A 16755-nucleotide genomic window follows, 5' to 3' on the forward strand; every position below is an offset into this window, starting at 1 on the left:
CCCAGAATCGAGTGATGGGATTGGTGGGAAGTGACGTAGCAATCAATACCAGGCCAGGCACAGATTATAAATAAATACCCAAGCACCTAATATCTGCGAGTCCAGTTAAAGTTTCTATCTTGGGAAGTATGCAAAAGAATATTCCCTCAGTAATAAACTCAGACCCAAAGTTATTGTCGCATGTGTTTGTGTTTGTGTTGGTTCAAACTGGGCTTATTATTCGCGTCGTCTTATTCGTTCCGGGAAAAGCGTAATCCAGCTCTAGATTGTTCGCATGGATGAAACTCCTTTTTCGGCCCCTTTTTCAATGCGGCTGTATAAGTGGCCGTGTCGTACTCGTGGTCCCTTGGTTGAATATTGAAATGCGATATGCACTCTCGCTCGTACTTTTGTTTCCCTTTGCTTCCCGATGATATATTGTGATTGCACTGCCCGTATCGAACCGTATACCAAATTGGTTTGTTCCTTTGACGAGCGACGAAAAGCCAAGCCACGGCCAAGCCTCGTTATCGATGTCAGCGCGCGTGGGTGGGACGAGGAACGCGTAAAGTTCCTTGAAGGAGCTGACACAAGTCGTCGTTAAAAGTATAATGGTCGATCGTTCAGGTAGTCAAATATGAGGGAGGTATTGACTAGGAAGGTATCAATAGTGGTGAGATCAAGCTCGTTCGCAAGAGGAATAAAGAGTATAAAAATGTAGTAACAGAATTGCGATTCAAATTAAATCCAACTCGGTTATAGGCGAGACGAGACGAGACAAGAGGTTGAATTAAACAAAAATGGGGGGCCTAGAGACTCAGGAGTAACCATGATACTAATTTGAGCAACAGGCTATGGAGTAAACAAATGGGTTAATCTCGTCTTTATGTCTCGCATAATAATGATAATAATATCTAGGTAAGGTCAAGGGAGAGAAAAAAAGAAACAAGACGGAACGTCAAGAGCAAAAAGGAAACCGCCCTTGTTTTATTTACGAGTATAAGACAAGGTAGTAAGTAACAACATTTATTATTAGGTAGGTAGGGAGAGATACAATGATCTTACTCCCAATCCCGGACATGGCGCTTGTTCCTTCTTGCTTCTTCCTTTGCCTTGACCTCCTCTACCTCTGCCTATACTTCAGCCCAACACAGGCGAGACCAGACCCAGACCAGACTAACTTAGAGCCCGTGAATAGCTTGTTGGGGCATATCTTCCCGTGCCGATTTGGCCGTGACTGACTAGGGGACTGTCACTGGACACGTATTCTGGACTATGGATCCGTCCGTCTACCGAGACAGCTATACCTACCTAACTGGACAGGCCGTAAAGCCGTTCCAGCAGGTGCTGTACCTTTCATTCTTTCTTTGTCCTCTTATTCAGAAGAAGGAGAAAATACCTCTCGTGTTTTTTACTTTTATTTAGCCTGGCGGAATGGAATTGAATTCGCTTCTTCCGTTCTTGTTTAGCCTCATAGCACGTTAGACCGACTATCAAGTATTTGTTGGCTTCCAGTCTAGTCACTTTTTGCCCAGTACCTCGCCCTAGGGCTACATATATGCCTCGTCTTGAAGTTCATCGTATTACACTGGACTCAAGTCCGTTCCCCTCTACTGGATCGTCCCCTCCACAACAGGCAACTCCTCCTGACCCTTGACTTCTTGGCCCTGTTCTTTTGGCCCCCATGGTGCCGATTGTCCGGGAACCTGCCAGATCGGAAGTCTTGGTATATATAATCTGTTTATCTAGGACTATCTGACGAGAGGCATCCAGTGTTGAAATCGTCGATTCAGACTGAGGTTTATTGGAGCGAGTGTGAAAAAGTACGAGAAGCTAACAAAAGGAACTTTGGCTCATGTACTGTACAAGTACAGTACTTCTGACTCTCAAGTAAGACTAGGTAAGCCAGCGATGGAAGAAGCATGATTTTCCATCACCGTTCCAACACGGGCATGCAACAATGACATGGTGGTTAATGTCTATATTAGTTAGTAGACCGATGGCTAATTTTCTGTTGTTTTTCTGTCACCGCTTCTTCTTTTGGCTATATCATGATGCCTTTTGCATGTGATCAAAACTACATCCTTATGAACCCTGCAATACGCTCACTCACTTGAACATACTAACTAACTCTCTTCTGTACGAAGCTCTACTCTACTTTAACCTCCGCAATTGACACGTATATCTATTCTCCAAGTCGAATTAGTCTTTTAACCGGCATTCTGCTTGCTGTATCAACAAAAGTATGACAGCTCATTTCGACGTCACTGGAATGCGCCCAAAAATAATATTCATTTAAGACTGACCGGACCCTTGTCTCTGTTTTTTTCTTCTTCCTCCGGCCCTGTCTCGAGCTGAGACGAAGCCAGAAGTCAGAAGTCAGAAGTCAGAAGTCAGAAGTCAGAAGCCACAAGCCACAAGCCACAAGCCAGAAGCCACAAGCCACAAGCCACAAGCCACAAGCCAGAAGCCAGAAGCCACAAGCCACAAGCCACAAGCCACAAGCCACTTAACTTTAACTCTCTTGCCATCCCCTATTTCCCCATCCGAGCTCTTCTTTCCAGAGGAGCTGATATGGTCTGGTCTGATCTCTGACCAAAACGAACAGAAACAAGAATAGATAGACATTCGTCTCCAGTTGGATCCGCATTAAACACCCGAGACTTCCGAAACCACATTGGCAAAATATTGTTACTGGGTTAATAGTTCAATTTGATATCAGCAATTTCATGTCTCATCTTGTCTTTCTCTGAGACATTCAACAGTTTTATTTTACATCTATGCAAGATCTTATCAAAATGTGGGTATAAGTAACATAAACAACAACCAACGCATTCGTGTATACAACGCTTTACGATGTTATGCTACCAATAGACTAATGCCTGCAACCGAGGCAAAATACAGTCCTCTAGAATCAACACCTTACTCCATGACATGTGCGTCCGCTCTGTTTTCACTGTTGTTTTGACCGCCAAACTCCAGTCGCTATGCGATCTCTATCACGCCAATGTTGCAATGCAATGCGATGCGCCCAGCCAAATTCGGCCGCAAACAATACCCCATCTTCGCAAGCCAGCTCAACAGTTCCCAGCAATTTCCTCCTCTAGTCGTATCAACACGTTTATGGCATCGGCAAAAAGAATGTTCCCTCCTCCTAAACACTCGGTCGACAGCATTTGCCTAACAAGACCGACAACTCCTCGAGCCCCGTTGCGGCCACTTTGCGTTTGTACCTCAGATGGCTCTTGAGACGCAACCCTTAGAATCCATTCCTTCGTAGCTTTTTGTGTCACGCCTTTTCTAGGTTTGTCTTGCTCCTCTGCTGTACCGAAAGCCCAACAGATTAAAGCGCAGACATATATGCCCCAATAATCTGATATGTCGGACAAGGGTGTTGTCTTTGTCTGACAACCCTCCCCTCTGTTACATTCTGCTTGGCTGGGCGAGCACTGCATGTTAAAGAAGATCTTCAACGCCCGCGCAGCAAATACTGTTGCTATTGAAGCCGTGCCTGAAATTCTCCATTTTTCAACAAGCTTCTGATGTTCCGTAAACAAGTCCGAGTCAGTCACCTTTTTGTTAAACACCCAGCTCTTGCCAGATACTGATAGCAGATAATATAGGGGTGTATGGTGCAATGCCAGATAGGTGCTGGCAATGGCCGACTCAGGGGATATTTTTGAAATGGGAAACATATTTAACTGAAACTTTGCTGCATCTTCCACGAGACTAATATGTGGTGGGCTCTGGCGCCGTGGAAGGAACAATGAGTATACGGCAAGTAAAACTGCCGCATCAAAATCTGGGCCAGATGCTATATCAGAAGCAGATAGTACCCCCAGGTTCGTGCTAGAAATGGTTTTGGGAGCTCTTATCGTCTGTAATTTTGACCATGATTGAAGATCTTGGGCTTCCCAAGCCTTTATCGTTGTAGCTGTAAGCGGAATTGGGAGAGTGCTCGGGGAAGAGTAATCCAAACCGATGACAGAACTGTATTGGCGTTCGTGATACCAAGAGCTATGTACATCGAGCAGGAAGCAGGCTGCCAATAACCGTCGTCTTGATTCTGTGGCAATCCATGCTATCCAAGCTTGGTGCCCATCTCTGATGGAGGGACGAGAAGCCGAAGTGAGTTGATCACTAATGACCTATCGGAAGTTGAGCTGAGTATTCGCATGTAGGTAGTTGATATGAAAGACAGCGAAAGGTATGAAGAAGACAGATATATAAAAAGAAGGACAAAAACATGCAGAAAAGTAGAGAAAGTGGTATCATAAGAGAATATAGAAAGAAAGATTTAAAGAAGGAGAAACTTAAGAAGAACTAACCCTGTTATAGAGTGAAGTGAACCGAGCAGAGGGTTGGTGCGAATGTGACTTTCTACCGCGGAAGCGTGCGTAGTACTCGCATAGTGCAATCGTTTGCTGGACTGGTATTGACCACTTTTCAAAGTGTGTAAACTAAGTGTATCAGCACCGGCCAATTGTTGCCTGGGCGAGTCTTTGTTCTCTCAACTCACCACTTTGGACTTTTGCCAGGCATAGGCATGAAGCTCCGCCCCCTTCATGCGGTCATCTGCGTTGGGGATAAATTGTGTTGCCAATGCAGCCATAGCACATTGTAGCACATGTTTATGCTCTGTCTCCTCTTCAGGGACGTCTTGGAATGTGTGCTTATGAATGATAGGCTTTCTGGGGTGAACTTGATCCCAATAGACCTCGAGATACCTTGGAATTGCTTCACTAGCAGCAGACGAAAGGGAAAGTGGCATCAGGTCTTGGGTGCTTAGCAAGCCGTTTCCTCCTGAAGTCCCAGAGCTGCAGCTGGCCAGATCGAAAGCCCCGCTTGAAGTTGGTAGCGATGGAACAGCTAACAAGGTCTCAGATTGAGGAACAGCCAATAAAGGGGACACGCTACGAACTGTAGAAGTAGGAATTTGATCGACAGTACTGAAAGTAGTGTCTTCGGAATATCCAGGTAAAGGGAGACCCATGCTAAAAACAGGAGTGTAGACCTGTGGCGGAGTGTACGTGTATGAGCCAGGATATGTGGCATGGTCCATACTTGGTATACCGTTCGGAGTGCTCTGGTAAGCCGACACTGGGTCTATCCAAGGTCCGTTCGTAGCCGGTGCAGGATACTGGTGAGTTCTCGTGTTATTCGGAGGAGTTGAGAAGGCGCTTGTTGTTGCGGAACTATCTTGCCAGTGTAGGTCCGGAGTTGCACTCTCTGGTAGAGTCGGCAATATCGGCATATCCGGTATGCTTCTTGGTTGCTCAGGATTGTTCGGCATGAAACTATTATATGATGTTGATAGATCAGGGCCTAACACGTAGTTGTCTGTGTAACTACCTTGTCTGTTTATACTAGGCTCTGTCTTGAAGTTGTGGTTTAAGTTGGGGGGAGAAACCATTGATGGCCAAGCTCCAGGGACATTGGAGTTGTTGTTAACAGGAGCCAATGTTCGATGGTCGTTGTAAGCTTCGATAGGTTTAGGTCGTGTAGCTTCCGCAGGGGACAGTGCATGTGTCCTTGAACTGCCTTGTATAGAAGGGCGTTCTGGTTCAGCAATATCCATGGTATCTTGATCACTGTTCTTTGTTAGTATTGAAAAAGTTGTAATGCAATATGCTCAACCTACTGTCTCTGAACATGTCGGTCAAGAAGGTCTTTGCGGTGGAAGGTCTTGTTACAACCACGGATGGGGCAATACAAATCGGGAGGTGAATGGCTGAGCTGATGCCGTCTGGGTCATAACTGTTAGAAATGTCCATAAAGATCGGAGGAGGAACGAACCTCAAGTGTTCTGCTCTAGAGAACGTCTGGCTGGATTAGGAAGCCGTGGTTGTAGACTGGGAAAGGATATTTACCTTGGGACACTGGTCGCAATTATGAACCAGTACACCTTTCTTTGCCTTGCTAATCTTTCTGGTAATTGGGGTCAACCTGACATGCGACTCGCCGCTCGCTGTAGCGGGAAAGGGCCTCATAGGGCTGTTTGACGATGAAGCATGCTGGGCTGAAGCATAAGGTGTTTCATTAGAGTCAATGCTCATGTTGCTGCGGCGGCGTCGGTTGTTCATGTTGAGATCGGTTGTTGTTGTCGGTGATGAGTGATCAATAACAGAAGACGACTTGGATGATCCTGATGGGTCATGAGGGTTGTTATGAGAAGAGGAGTGTGTCTGATAATTTAAGGATGTAACATAGCTGTGGACAGAGGGTGAACTTGAAGTCAGGTCAGCGGAACGGCTCTCAGATCGTGGATCGACGGGCTCGTCCTCGGTATTCATGATATTCTTGAGACTGGCCATGACATGTAGTTGATAAATAGAAGCACGAATTAAAAAAGGCAATGAGTCCGGAGAATTGTTGTAGGTCAAGCCAAACTTAGTAAGACACAGCCCCCCAAGATGCGGATGAGCAGTTCCCGGCAGACAGAAGGCTTTAGGCTCATGTAATAAAGGTGGGCGATGAGGGTATAGAGCAGCAGGTGGGAGTATTAGTGGGGGAGTTGACGTAGAATTTTATCAAGATCAGTAGATGAAGGAAGGGTATGGACGGCTAAGGCTGGGGACACAGCGTAGGCGATGCTAGCCTCGAGTGATGAGCAGGGATGTATGTGGATGCGAGGACGGGGCTTGGTGTAAGTGAGATATTTACTCTGATGCTAAGATAGAAACCAAGAGAGGCATTGCTAGTTGGATCTGAGCATGGTTAGTTGAGAAAAGGATAGAGATGGGGTTGCAGGGGAGGGTTCAAGTGATTGACCCAAGATTGAGGACAACCCTGCGAGCTGAGCATGGGGCGCAGGGCCCTGATGCATAGGTGGACAAGATTAGGTGTTCTGTGAAGTCATCAAGTCAACGATGGATGATGCAAGGCACTCGAGGGTCTGGGGATGCTGTAGCAAGCATGGATGGAATGGCCTCGAGACCAAACCCGAATGGCCATGCAGTCCGTCCATTGTTTAGTTTGGTTTGGTTTATCTGCCCATGTGCCACCCTTTCACATTGACCCTTGTCGCATGCTTGCCGCTCCCTGTTCGTCGAGATGTGATGCGACAAGTGGCGGGACGGGGCCGCAAGCGCCATCTAAGCCTTCAAGGAACGGTACCTGATCAAGCGACTAGCGCCCAGGTTTGGTGCAGTGCGGTACCAAACGAGAGTATCAATGTCAGCTACATAAAACATTCCCGACCGATCCGATGTTCTACGGCCAGACAAGTCGCGCTTATACAGCTGCCCAATGCCTTGTGAAGAAAGACACAATGGCGGCGACGATCAGTAAGAAAGAGAGCTGTGCCGGCAACAAAGTTGCAACTAAAGCTCAAGCAAGCCTTATAAGCAGGGAAGCAACTAAGGGGCGTAGCTACTGAAACATCTTTACATACCTCGGAGCTAGGGTGTCTATGTATTTCTCGTCCTGTATGTACCATAGAGTAGGATTTTGGAGCTTGATCGGGTGGAGGTTTGTTTGTTGCAAGGGGCACTGAGACATTGTGGGCACGAGTATGAGCGTGTGCGGGTAAGGCGTCAAGGCGCCTGTTGGTGGCTGTTTTAGAAGCGATCGTGACAACGGCCCATCACAATACTCGACAGGGATTGATGATATAGAAGTGGAATAGATCCAATACAAAGAGGCTGAGTGTTAAACTTGGATTGTACCCAAGTACCTAGAGGGCAGGAACGGCGGCCGACTGGGCTGTCCCCCTTGCCTGCTTTGTACTTGCACTTGCAACTTGCATCGCTGACAGGTACCAACTCATAGTACCTGCCATGTTGTACATGCTAGCCCTCCCTGAAGCTGACATGATAGTACCTGCTATCAATAGTGATAGGTGGACATAATATGCTGACTGAATAAGCAGGCCATGCAATGTATTGTTAAGCTGAAATAAAATTGATTATTGAGTAGTCTTGGTATGTATAATGCTGTCTTGTTCGGTTATGACTTGGATTTTCTTCCTCCTTGCTGAACCACGTTTATTCCCAGGCTCCCTTGTCCAATCTTACAAGTGCTTATCCAGTGGGTTACTGGCAATTAGCTCTAACCCACCATGAAGCCTGAGGGTATGGGTCAATATCTTGGCCCGAGAATCATCTCAACTATGAGCAATGGCACAGTTTACAGAATGTGCTGCTTTCTCAGGCAATTGGCTCCCTTCTTCCTTGTTCATAGTTAATTGGAATCTATACTGGATCCGTTCTCCTGGTAGCGCCAATTTGAATCCCTGTCTTGCTTGTACAGGGGTGTTATTAGCCCAGCCCTGTCGGGCGCTAGAGCAACCAAGTAGAAATCCCTTAGGGGACACACCAGGACTCAGCCACGTGAAGGCTTATTGGTTAGTATTTCATGATGACCTGACATGACCTATTTTTATATATGGTATACAGGAGCTGCGCCTGTCAAACCCTTGTCCATAACTCTGTTCGCTTGCAGTGCGATGAGAGCCAGGGAAGTGTCTGTATTGAGCAGGCGAGTCTTGAATGATCGACAGCTTACTGAATTAATTTATTTCAGACGAGGCATTCTTTGATACACAACTTAGTCATACGATTCCAATAATGCCTTGTGTTTTATGTTCAACGATCCTTTGGAAGATGAGTATCTGAATCAACAAAGGTCAGTGCTTCGCTTCTCTAAAGATTTCATGTCGGAAGCCGTTCAAAATAAAATATGCGGGGTCGGACCGTTCCCTTTGGTTGTTCCACCGTCTCCCCGCCTTTTGGCTGGAAATGGACATGGCATCAGGCCAACACCATCACGATAGACGTGTGCAAGTCTTTCTAAATTAGGCCTGCATATTCTTTGTGTGTTGTCCATCGCATTGGATCTAGTAGATCATGATAATGATCCTCCTCCTCACCCTCGCCTTCATGAGACCCAAGATACTATCTATGTTGTAAGATTCGGCCCGCACGGAGAATATTCCTTCTTTCATGCCCTCCACGCGACCTGCGAAAGCACTGTAACCACATATCGCGTGCAAGAGTGGAAAGCCTCCGGCGCTTGGGATCCGACTATTTTTGTCGTTGGAGGCTCTTTCTGACCAATGCAACATCAACAAGAAGCGGCTTTTCCAAATGCAAATCTTGGTTGAATGTTTGTCTTGGTTCCAGATGCCAAGCTCTTCGCTAGTATCCCGTCCCCATGCGTGAACTTACATCGTCACCAACATTGGCATTTTTACGACTAGCTTTCCAGCACCAATGCACCTCTGGTCTGATTCGCATGTGTTCTTTTCTGGGAAGGGTAGCAGATCTGCACGTCGGGAGTTGCTTACAATCTGGCTACCATTGCGTACCACTCACCTTTTGTTATTGCAATTCCTCCATACACCGCAACTTTACTCAAGCAACGAATCATCTATTTCCATTTTTTATTTGAGTTTATTTTCAATGAGATCTACCGGAGCTTGCGTCCTCTTTCGGACACATATACGAATATGATGTAGTGTCTTCGAATCTCAGCCTGTCGCGACAATTCTGTTTTATGACCAGAAACTCAAACATCAGAGTCCACGAATACAATGGCCCATGCAATTTGCATCTTTACTCCTTCTAATCTGCTGTCCCTTTCTCTTTCTCGGTGATTTCTGTATTTGCTGTCGATGCACCGTCACATTCTCCTGTTGACTGTTTGGTCGCCAAATTTAGATGTCCTCTTGTTATTGCAAATCGGGCATGATTATCATATAGAGTATGAGGGGTGCTGTTTCAACGAAACGTTACTTCAGATAAGCATTCACTTCCATACCAGATACTTTTAATGCTTATACATGTGACATAGCCGCTCAGTTAAACGCAAACTAAGCGCGATCGCCCCCATATCGTGACATGCTGCGCTTGCGCCCTTCGGAAACTTGAGTACCCTGGAGAAATCTGATTCGGGCTCGGGATCGCACTCATCAGAGCCTCCAGCTAGGTTACCGTACGATGAGACGTTAATCGAATCTGAGGTCAAGTTTTCCCAAAGTGTTTTTTTTTGTTTTTGCTGTTGACTTCCAAAACATTGGCAGCCAGCCTAGTACATCAGTACACGAAACGCAATGTGGACATCATCGAGTTCAAATAAGACATAATCTCTTCCATTATTTTGCCCGCTGCCGTACACGTAGTACTGGACAGAGAACTCTGGCTCAGTAGCGTGCTAACACGTCTCCGTAGCCGCAAGAGCATTCGATACATAAACAGAAGCCGGAACGCCTTGTATACCGGCCCTTTATTAAAGACATAGCCGAATACTGATTAAAGTAATGATCCAAAGCCCATTGCACAAAACACCTGCCGTCTCTTTTACGGTGGCCCTGCCTCCTTTGCCATCGGGACATGTTTTTATCCTATCTCTCACATTTGTAGTTAAATGTACACGGCTCCGTTTATAGCTTGGAGGAAGCCGCTGCAGTAGGGGTGTCTGATGATTCCTTTGGCGACTTGGCGTGGGCATCGCTCTCTTCAGACTCATCGTCGCTGGGACCTCGGCTGCTATCGGCGACATTCACTCGGCTCTTGGTCATCTATATAGTTGTTAGTCGACCCGAACCAAAGATGGCATGGTTTTCTTGTTACTCACCCATCCTCGAACACCACCAACAAGGCCGAGGGCGTATCCAGTGATAAACTCCTTGGGTGTACCAGAAGTACCCGGGGTCGTAGGTGAACGAAGTCCCTCGGCGGTACCCGAGCTGTTAAACCGGGCAGGGCTTTGAGGACGGCTGACAGGCCAGAACTGCTTCAGCTCGCGGCCGAGTTCTTGGCCAGTAGTGGACCAGTTGTTTGTGATGTTCTCTCGCAGGTCCTGGACGTGACGCTTGAGGTCCAGTTCGTTCTTCTTCAACCAGCTGACGTTAAGTTCCTGACGGGATGTACCGCGCTTGAACTGTCTAGCAATGTACTTCTCGTAGTCACGCACGATTCTACAAATATTAGAACAACCATCGGAGCGAGGGTGGAATGTCGGCTTACCTTGTAATGAGGCCAGTCGTGCTGACGCCCTCTGTACGCTGAGTAACAAGGAACTTGCCAGCGGCCTTGATGGGCTGGTAAATATCGTCGCCTTCGTCAGCACCGTAGGGGAGATCGTCGTGGGCAACGTAATCGAGCTTGTTCGCGTCGAGGAACTCGGGAGTGACGACCCATGGGCAGTCTTCGATAACCTCATCAACCCATTTGCAGTGACGGAGGGTCTCGGCACGCTCAGCGGCAGACATGACAGTCAAACCCTTGCGCTTGTGTGTTTCATGATCGCCTGTGACGCCGACGACCAGCGTTGTGTCGGGGAAAGCCTTCTTGGCCTGCTCGAGTTGTCGCATATGACTAGGAAGCTGTTAGCACACATGATTCGATTGCGCAATTCAGACTACTCAAAAAGAAAACATACCCCAAGTGGAAGAGATCAAAGACACCATCAGCGTAGACACGGACAGGTCGTCCAACAGGGGGAGGGTTGGTCTTGTAGCCACCAGCAGGATCTTGTAGGTTGCCAATGGGAGGAGGGGGCATAGCCTCGATTCTGCGTTGCTCCTCTTCATCGAGCTCCTTCAAAGCTTGACGTCCTTTGCGACCAACTCGCTCAGCAATGTCGACGCTGGCTTCGGTGGTGTCGCTAGGCTCACCAGGGTCAATGGTGTGATCACGGTTCGAGCTAGAGCGCTGCCTCTTAGGAATTGGAGCTGAGCCGCGGGCGTGAAGACGTCCCGACTCGGCAGCAGTAGTATCACCCTCCTCGCCTGAAGCATCACGCGAGGATGTCTGAATGCCATTCTCACCAAAGTCGTTTGTGGATTCGACGCGAAGAGAGTTTCTCTTGCGCTTGCCGCCTTGAGATGATCCGGAGGGCGACGACATGGCTACGGCTGACGAAGATGAATGGGAATGACGCGGTTTCGGGCTTGGTTGGGGGTGGGACTGTCGGGTTGTGGGAGAGAAAGAGGGAAGAGAGGCCTTTATTAACAAGAAGCGATGCCCCCAGTGTGTCTAGGTAGGTAGGTAAGGTCTGTCCTTAGGTACGTGCTGGGAAACAAGACGGGGGATGGAAGTCAGTCGAGTCTTGTACAGCAACTTATTAACCTGGAGAAACGGTTACGGCTACCGAAGCAGTCCCACGTTGACGCGAAAAAAACCGGGTCTAGGATTTGAGTCTCGACCTTATGCCAGAGCTGATTGGGCTTGGGGAGGTGATGATCCCTGCAAAAATCTGGGGGGGTTCTAAAACTTGGCTCGCCTTACAGTAGAGCATGTAGCTTTTTTATACGGGACGAGGGATACGGTTGGGGATACCGTCATCGGGAGGCGAGATATGATGATTGATAAGAGACCAGAAACAAGGAATGCAGCAAAATGTAGTCAACCAGAAAGATAAGTAGGAATTGGTCTTGAAGCCATCTGTACTGTACAACCCCTTAGTTATTGCCTGCCACGAATAACCTTTTCTCGAAATGACAGACACAATCTAAATTAAAAAAGTGGTCCAACTCTTCGTGTCCAAAAGGAGAGCAATCTCAAAAGAGTTAATAGCGCAGCCGCATCGTATCGTAGTGTAACCCATCAGACTTCTGTATATTGGGCAATTGCTCTCGTGACAATCCATATGCTTGTCTCTTTCGTAATTGTGTTCAACATGAATTTTGAGCATCTCAATGTTGGTTTTTTGGCCAGAATTCGTTGCTTCAACTGCTCGATTTCCCCAGTTTTCGAAGACCCGTGGCGTCATCATTGCAACCCCCCCTTTCATCTGTCCTCTCTCTCTCTCTCTTTGAATTCCAGGAAAAGGGGAAGGAGGAGGAGAAACTCATGGAAGGAGCAACCTCGAAATTGTGAGCTGCAAGTCACATGATGTTACACGTCAAAGTTCCAATACATTCACAGCGTCTTCACCATGTAAGCTGTGTCAAGTTGAATGATCTTCAAATAAGCTTCACACAATGATTGAACAAAAAGTGGATACGTGATGCTATCACCAACTCTGATGTGATTCCGAGTAGTTGACATCTTGGCAAAACGCACAAATCTCTAGCATTTTCTCTAATACCCCAACTCGTACAGGCCTTTATGACTCCTATTCGACTTGGTCGATGCTTTTACTGTTGCACTAATCCATCTCAGACCCAAGTCTTCCCCAGATTAGCAAACCCTTGAGATCGCAGCCAGGAATACAAGTTTGAGTATGCAAATGCGATTCGATGAACTGGCTCTGCTTCGTTCACCTTGCCGTTACTGACCTCTTCCGGCTGAATTCTTTACCTCTAAGGTCTAAAACATTTCATGTCTTAGGCCATGGCTCCTTACTCCTGCCATACTGGCCTGATCTCTTCATCAGAAAGGGCGAGTCATTGCTTCAATTCTTAGCTTTGATTGGTGGGTCACTGAATATAACCACCCGTCTACTGACTAAGGGACTGAGGCAATCATTTACTAGCAATACTTCAGGTAGTACCTATTTATCTTAGTAGATAATCGAAGGTATCATAAACAGACTCTGATCCTTTACTGTCCAAGTCTGCAGGATTTCCAAAAGTTCTTCATCTATTACGTTCACTCAAGGATCCAGTCACGCATAAAGGAGATTACTACTTGATCCTCATCTCCGTTTCCCCATTTCAGATGAAACCACTAACACTGTTGCTTGGCTTCTGCGCCTTCTTCCATCTTACAAGCGACCTCCCGGTCACTTGTTCCCATTATGCAGTTGGCCTCAAAGGGAACTGGATGTCAATCATCCCTAGCAATCTATCACCTATACGTTTTCGCAAGCACCGCCAATCCAAGCATCTCGGTTATCAGACCCTTCAAATAGACTTGGGCCAAGGCTTCACTATATGCGGCCAGAAGCACCCAAGCCCAGGTTTCAGCAACAGACATGCCATCGTTTTGATGGTCACTTCTTCGGTTCCTGCCATTAGCCTCTTGCCCAGGGTTAATATGCTTGTACCTGGAGGTTGAGGGATAGGAACATCGCATGTTGGGCACATTTATATAAGGAATATAGTGGTCGAGGTCATCATGATTTAACTTCTCTTGACATTTGCATTTTCTTTCACATTACCCTCTGGTAGTTACGGGCAGGCCCAAAATTCACTAGTTTTTATTCTTATACTCTCGTTCAACTTACACCTTTCAATATGCGAACCTCTACTGTTTTGACGATTGCCAACTTCGGCACAGCGTTTGCCGCAGTGCAAGTGTACAACCAGTGCGGTGGCAGCGCCTATTCTGGGGACAAGGAGTGCCCTTCTGGATCAACCTGTGTCGAGGCCAGCAAGTGGTATAGCTAATGTATTCCTGACTCCTCATCCAAGAAGGTTGCCTCAGTTGAGAAGACTGATTTCGACTTTCCCGCCTTCAGGTTCCCAGGATTTCCTGCACCTCCTCAAGCTCCTTCCATCGAGGGCGACAACAACCAGAGCGGTGACGATGTGTCAACTCCATTCCCTCCCACTGTCCCTGCTCCCGAAGAGCCTGTCGAGACTGTCATCGCTGACCCGACTGTGGCTCCTACCAGTGCGCCCCTTGAGACCGGTTCTGGGCCTGGGTTTGGGTCTGGGTCTGGGTCTGGGTCTGGATCTGGAGGTATCATGCGACCCATTCCAGCCTCCAGTGGTGCCACCGCCGTTGCTACTGCTATTCCTGTCTCTGGTGAGCTCGATGGTGGCATGACTTAGTACGATCGATCCCGTAAGTTCCTTGATGTGAAGGTTTTCTGTCTATCCTACTAACAGCAGCAAGTTGCCGTCTGTAGGGGTCAAGAAAAAACTAGTGAGGCCGATGCCATGTTCATCCTCGAAGACGGCGCTACTCTTCACAACGTCATAATTTGCTCTGGCCAGGCCGAGGGTGTTCACTGCAAGGGCACATGCACCCTCGAGAACGTTTGGTTCGAGGATGTCTGTGAAGATGCCATTAGCTTGAAGCAAAGGTCAGGTACTTCAATCATCCGTGGCGGGGGCGCTTTCCATGCTGCCGACAAGGTCATCCAGTTCAACGACCGCGGCACAGTTGAGATTTCCGACTTTTATGTTGAGGACTATGGTAAGCCTGTCCGATCCTGTGGCAACTGTAAGGACAACGGTGGTCCTCGAAACGTTGTTATTGAGAATATCGCTGCCGTCAACGGTGGCGTTCTCTGCGGCAGTAAGTCATGCCCTTGTTTTTTGTTACCCCACAACTGACAGATGTCCTAGTCAACACCAACTATGGCGATACGTGCACCATCTCCAATGCTTGCCAAGACGAGGGCAAGAATTGCGATCTCTTCGAAGGTAATTCTGATGGTAGTGAGCCAACGAAACTGTCCAGCGGTCTTGATGGTACTTCTTGTAAGGCCGACAGTTTTGCCGAGACCTGCTGAATGGGCTTCTTCAAAATCGAGTAGAGTAGATTAGATGAATCAAACGCGTACGACTACAGTAGAACCCAGATCTTGTATTACCTTTTAACAGGGGAAGTTTATTGGTTTAACATATTGCAGGTCCAAGATGGCCTTCAGTAAAGGCAGCAGACCATAAGAGGCTGCTATGGAGGTATCTGAGCATAAACCCTACAGCCTTAGGGTCGAGTTCGGATTTACTGTTCCATTTCTTGTCTCCAAAATTTTTGTTCAGGAGTTCCCCAGCTTTGGATCGACATTTGACAGGTTGAAGTCAGTCGAGAAAGTGAGTCTTGCTCAGCAGCACGGTCACATATCCTCATTATTTTCAATCGAGCCGAACTGATTGGCCTACCTGTCTATGCGAATCATTGAATTGTATGTGTTGTAATTGAAGTATAGCACTCTCCCACTTACATGACATTGAACGATCGCTACGGCCTCTCATACTCGGATGGCAAGGTGGATGCATGTCTATACAGGACCTCGGTACTCCAGCATAGTGACAGACTGTTATCATCATCAGTGACCGCACTGCGGTTTATCAGTGCAATTAAACGGAACTGACAGTTGATATCCAGTCTTGTTGTCCTTCCACATTGCCTCCCTTTTACTTAGGTACACTGCAAGGGTACAAGTCGGAAAAAGGCCCAGTGCTCACAACCCCAATGTTACAACACCGTTATCCAACTGCACCTGAACATGAACAATCTCCCGTGTTAACTAAAAGTTGAGTTTGCTACTGTAACTTTACATTGGTCTTTATGTTCAGATTACGTGGCAGGATATTTAGCTCCTGGAACAAGGTTGGCTGAAGTGCCATCTTGTAAGCTTATGAACCGATTCGCAATTATTAATCTCACTAATGAGTAGACAAGAAAGGAACTGGATTACAACTGTTGGAGCGTCTCGGGCATGCTACAACCTGCATATTCTTGACCTTGAACTGCGAGACTAGCATGGGTCATTGAACCCGGCGACACAAGGACGCTGGCGCTGACCCTGTCCATGTCCAACTGCACGAAGGCTTCACTCTAGGAATTGATGCGAAGTGACTGAATGCATGGCTATTGAGTAAAAGGTGGGGACTGGTTGATTCAAGTTTTTAGTCGCATGTAATCACGGTTGCGTCTGTCAAGAGATACACTCTCAAGGATGGTTATGGTGATCAAATAGAGGGGCACAGCATAGAGCTGACGAACAAAGCAGACTGGCCAAACAAGTAAATGATGATTTGTAAGTTTCGAAAAGGAGACGGCAATTTACAACGGCATTTGAGTCTTTCCAAAGACCTCGGGTTGGGCTCATAGCAGGTTCGTGGGTAGACTTCATGTAGCCAATATCAAGTTGGCCGAGGAAGAATCAAAGCAACACTCGTCTATACGGACCGAAACTCACACTGTTACAGTG

The 16755-nt window shown here is 47.2% G+C and overlaps 3 protein-coding genes across 3 annotated transcripts; 1 reads left to right on the top strand and 2 right to left on the bottom strand.

The window, feature by feature from the left end:
* Positions 1-3056: 3056 nt before the first annotated feature.
* EDB82DRAFT_470355 (uncharacterized protein) lies at positions 3057-6293 on the bottom strand (the record flags this gene model as incomplete). Its single annotated transcript, XM_065607944.1, has 5 exons — positions 3057-4127; positions 4308-4421; positions 4499-5570; positions 5621-5715; positions 5850-6293. 5 exons carry the CDS (start codon positions 6291-6293, stop codon positions 3057-3059), a joined length of 2796 nt encoding a protein of 931 aa, XP_065465393.1.
* Positions 6294-10054: 3761 nt separating this feature from the next.
* EDB82DRAFT_484130 (uncharacterized protein) lies at positions 10055-12313 on the bottom strand. Its single transcript, XM_025731614.2, has 4 exons — positions 11362-12313; positions 10947-11297; positions 10555-10897; positions 10055-10498 (listed from the first exon to the last, which is right to left on the bottom strand). The coding sequence occupies exons 1-4, from the start codon at positions 11826-11828 to the stop codon at positions 10361-10363; spliced, it is 1299 nt and encodes a 432-aa protein (XP_025590621.1). The 5' UTR covers positions 11829-12313; the 3' UTR covers positions 10055-10360.
* Positions 12314-14101: 1788 nt separating this feature from the next.
* EDB82DRAFT_519606 (pectate lyase-domain-containing protein) lies at positions 14102-15327 on the top strand (the record flags this gene model as incomplete). The annotated part of the gene is made up of 4 exons (XM_025731613.1): positions 14102-14227; positions 14279-14615; positions 14706-15110; positions 15161-15327. 4 exons carry the CDS (start codon positions 14102-14104, stop codon positions 15325-15327), a joined length of 1035 nt encoding a protein of 344 aa, XP_025590620.1.
* Between the last annotated feature and the right edge of the window lie 1428 nt (positions 15328-16755).

Source organism: Fusarium venenatum, assembly GCF_020744135.1.
Source record: "Fusarium venenatum strain MPI-CAGE-CH-0201 chromosome Unknown EDB82scaffold_1, whole genome shotgun sequence".
Classification (NCBI taxonomy): Eukaryota; Fungi; Ascomycota; class Sordariomycetes; order Hypocreales; family Nectriaceae; genus Fusarium; species Fusarium venenatum.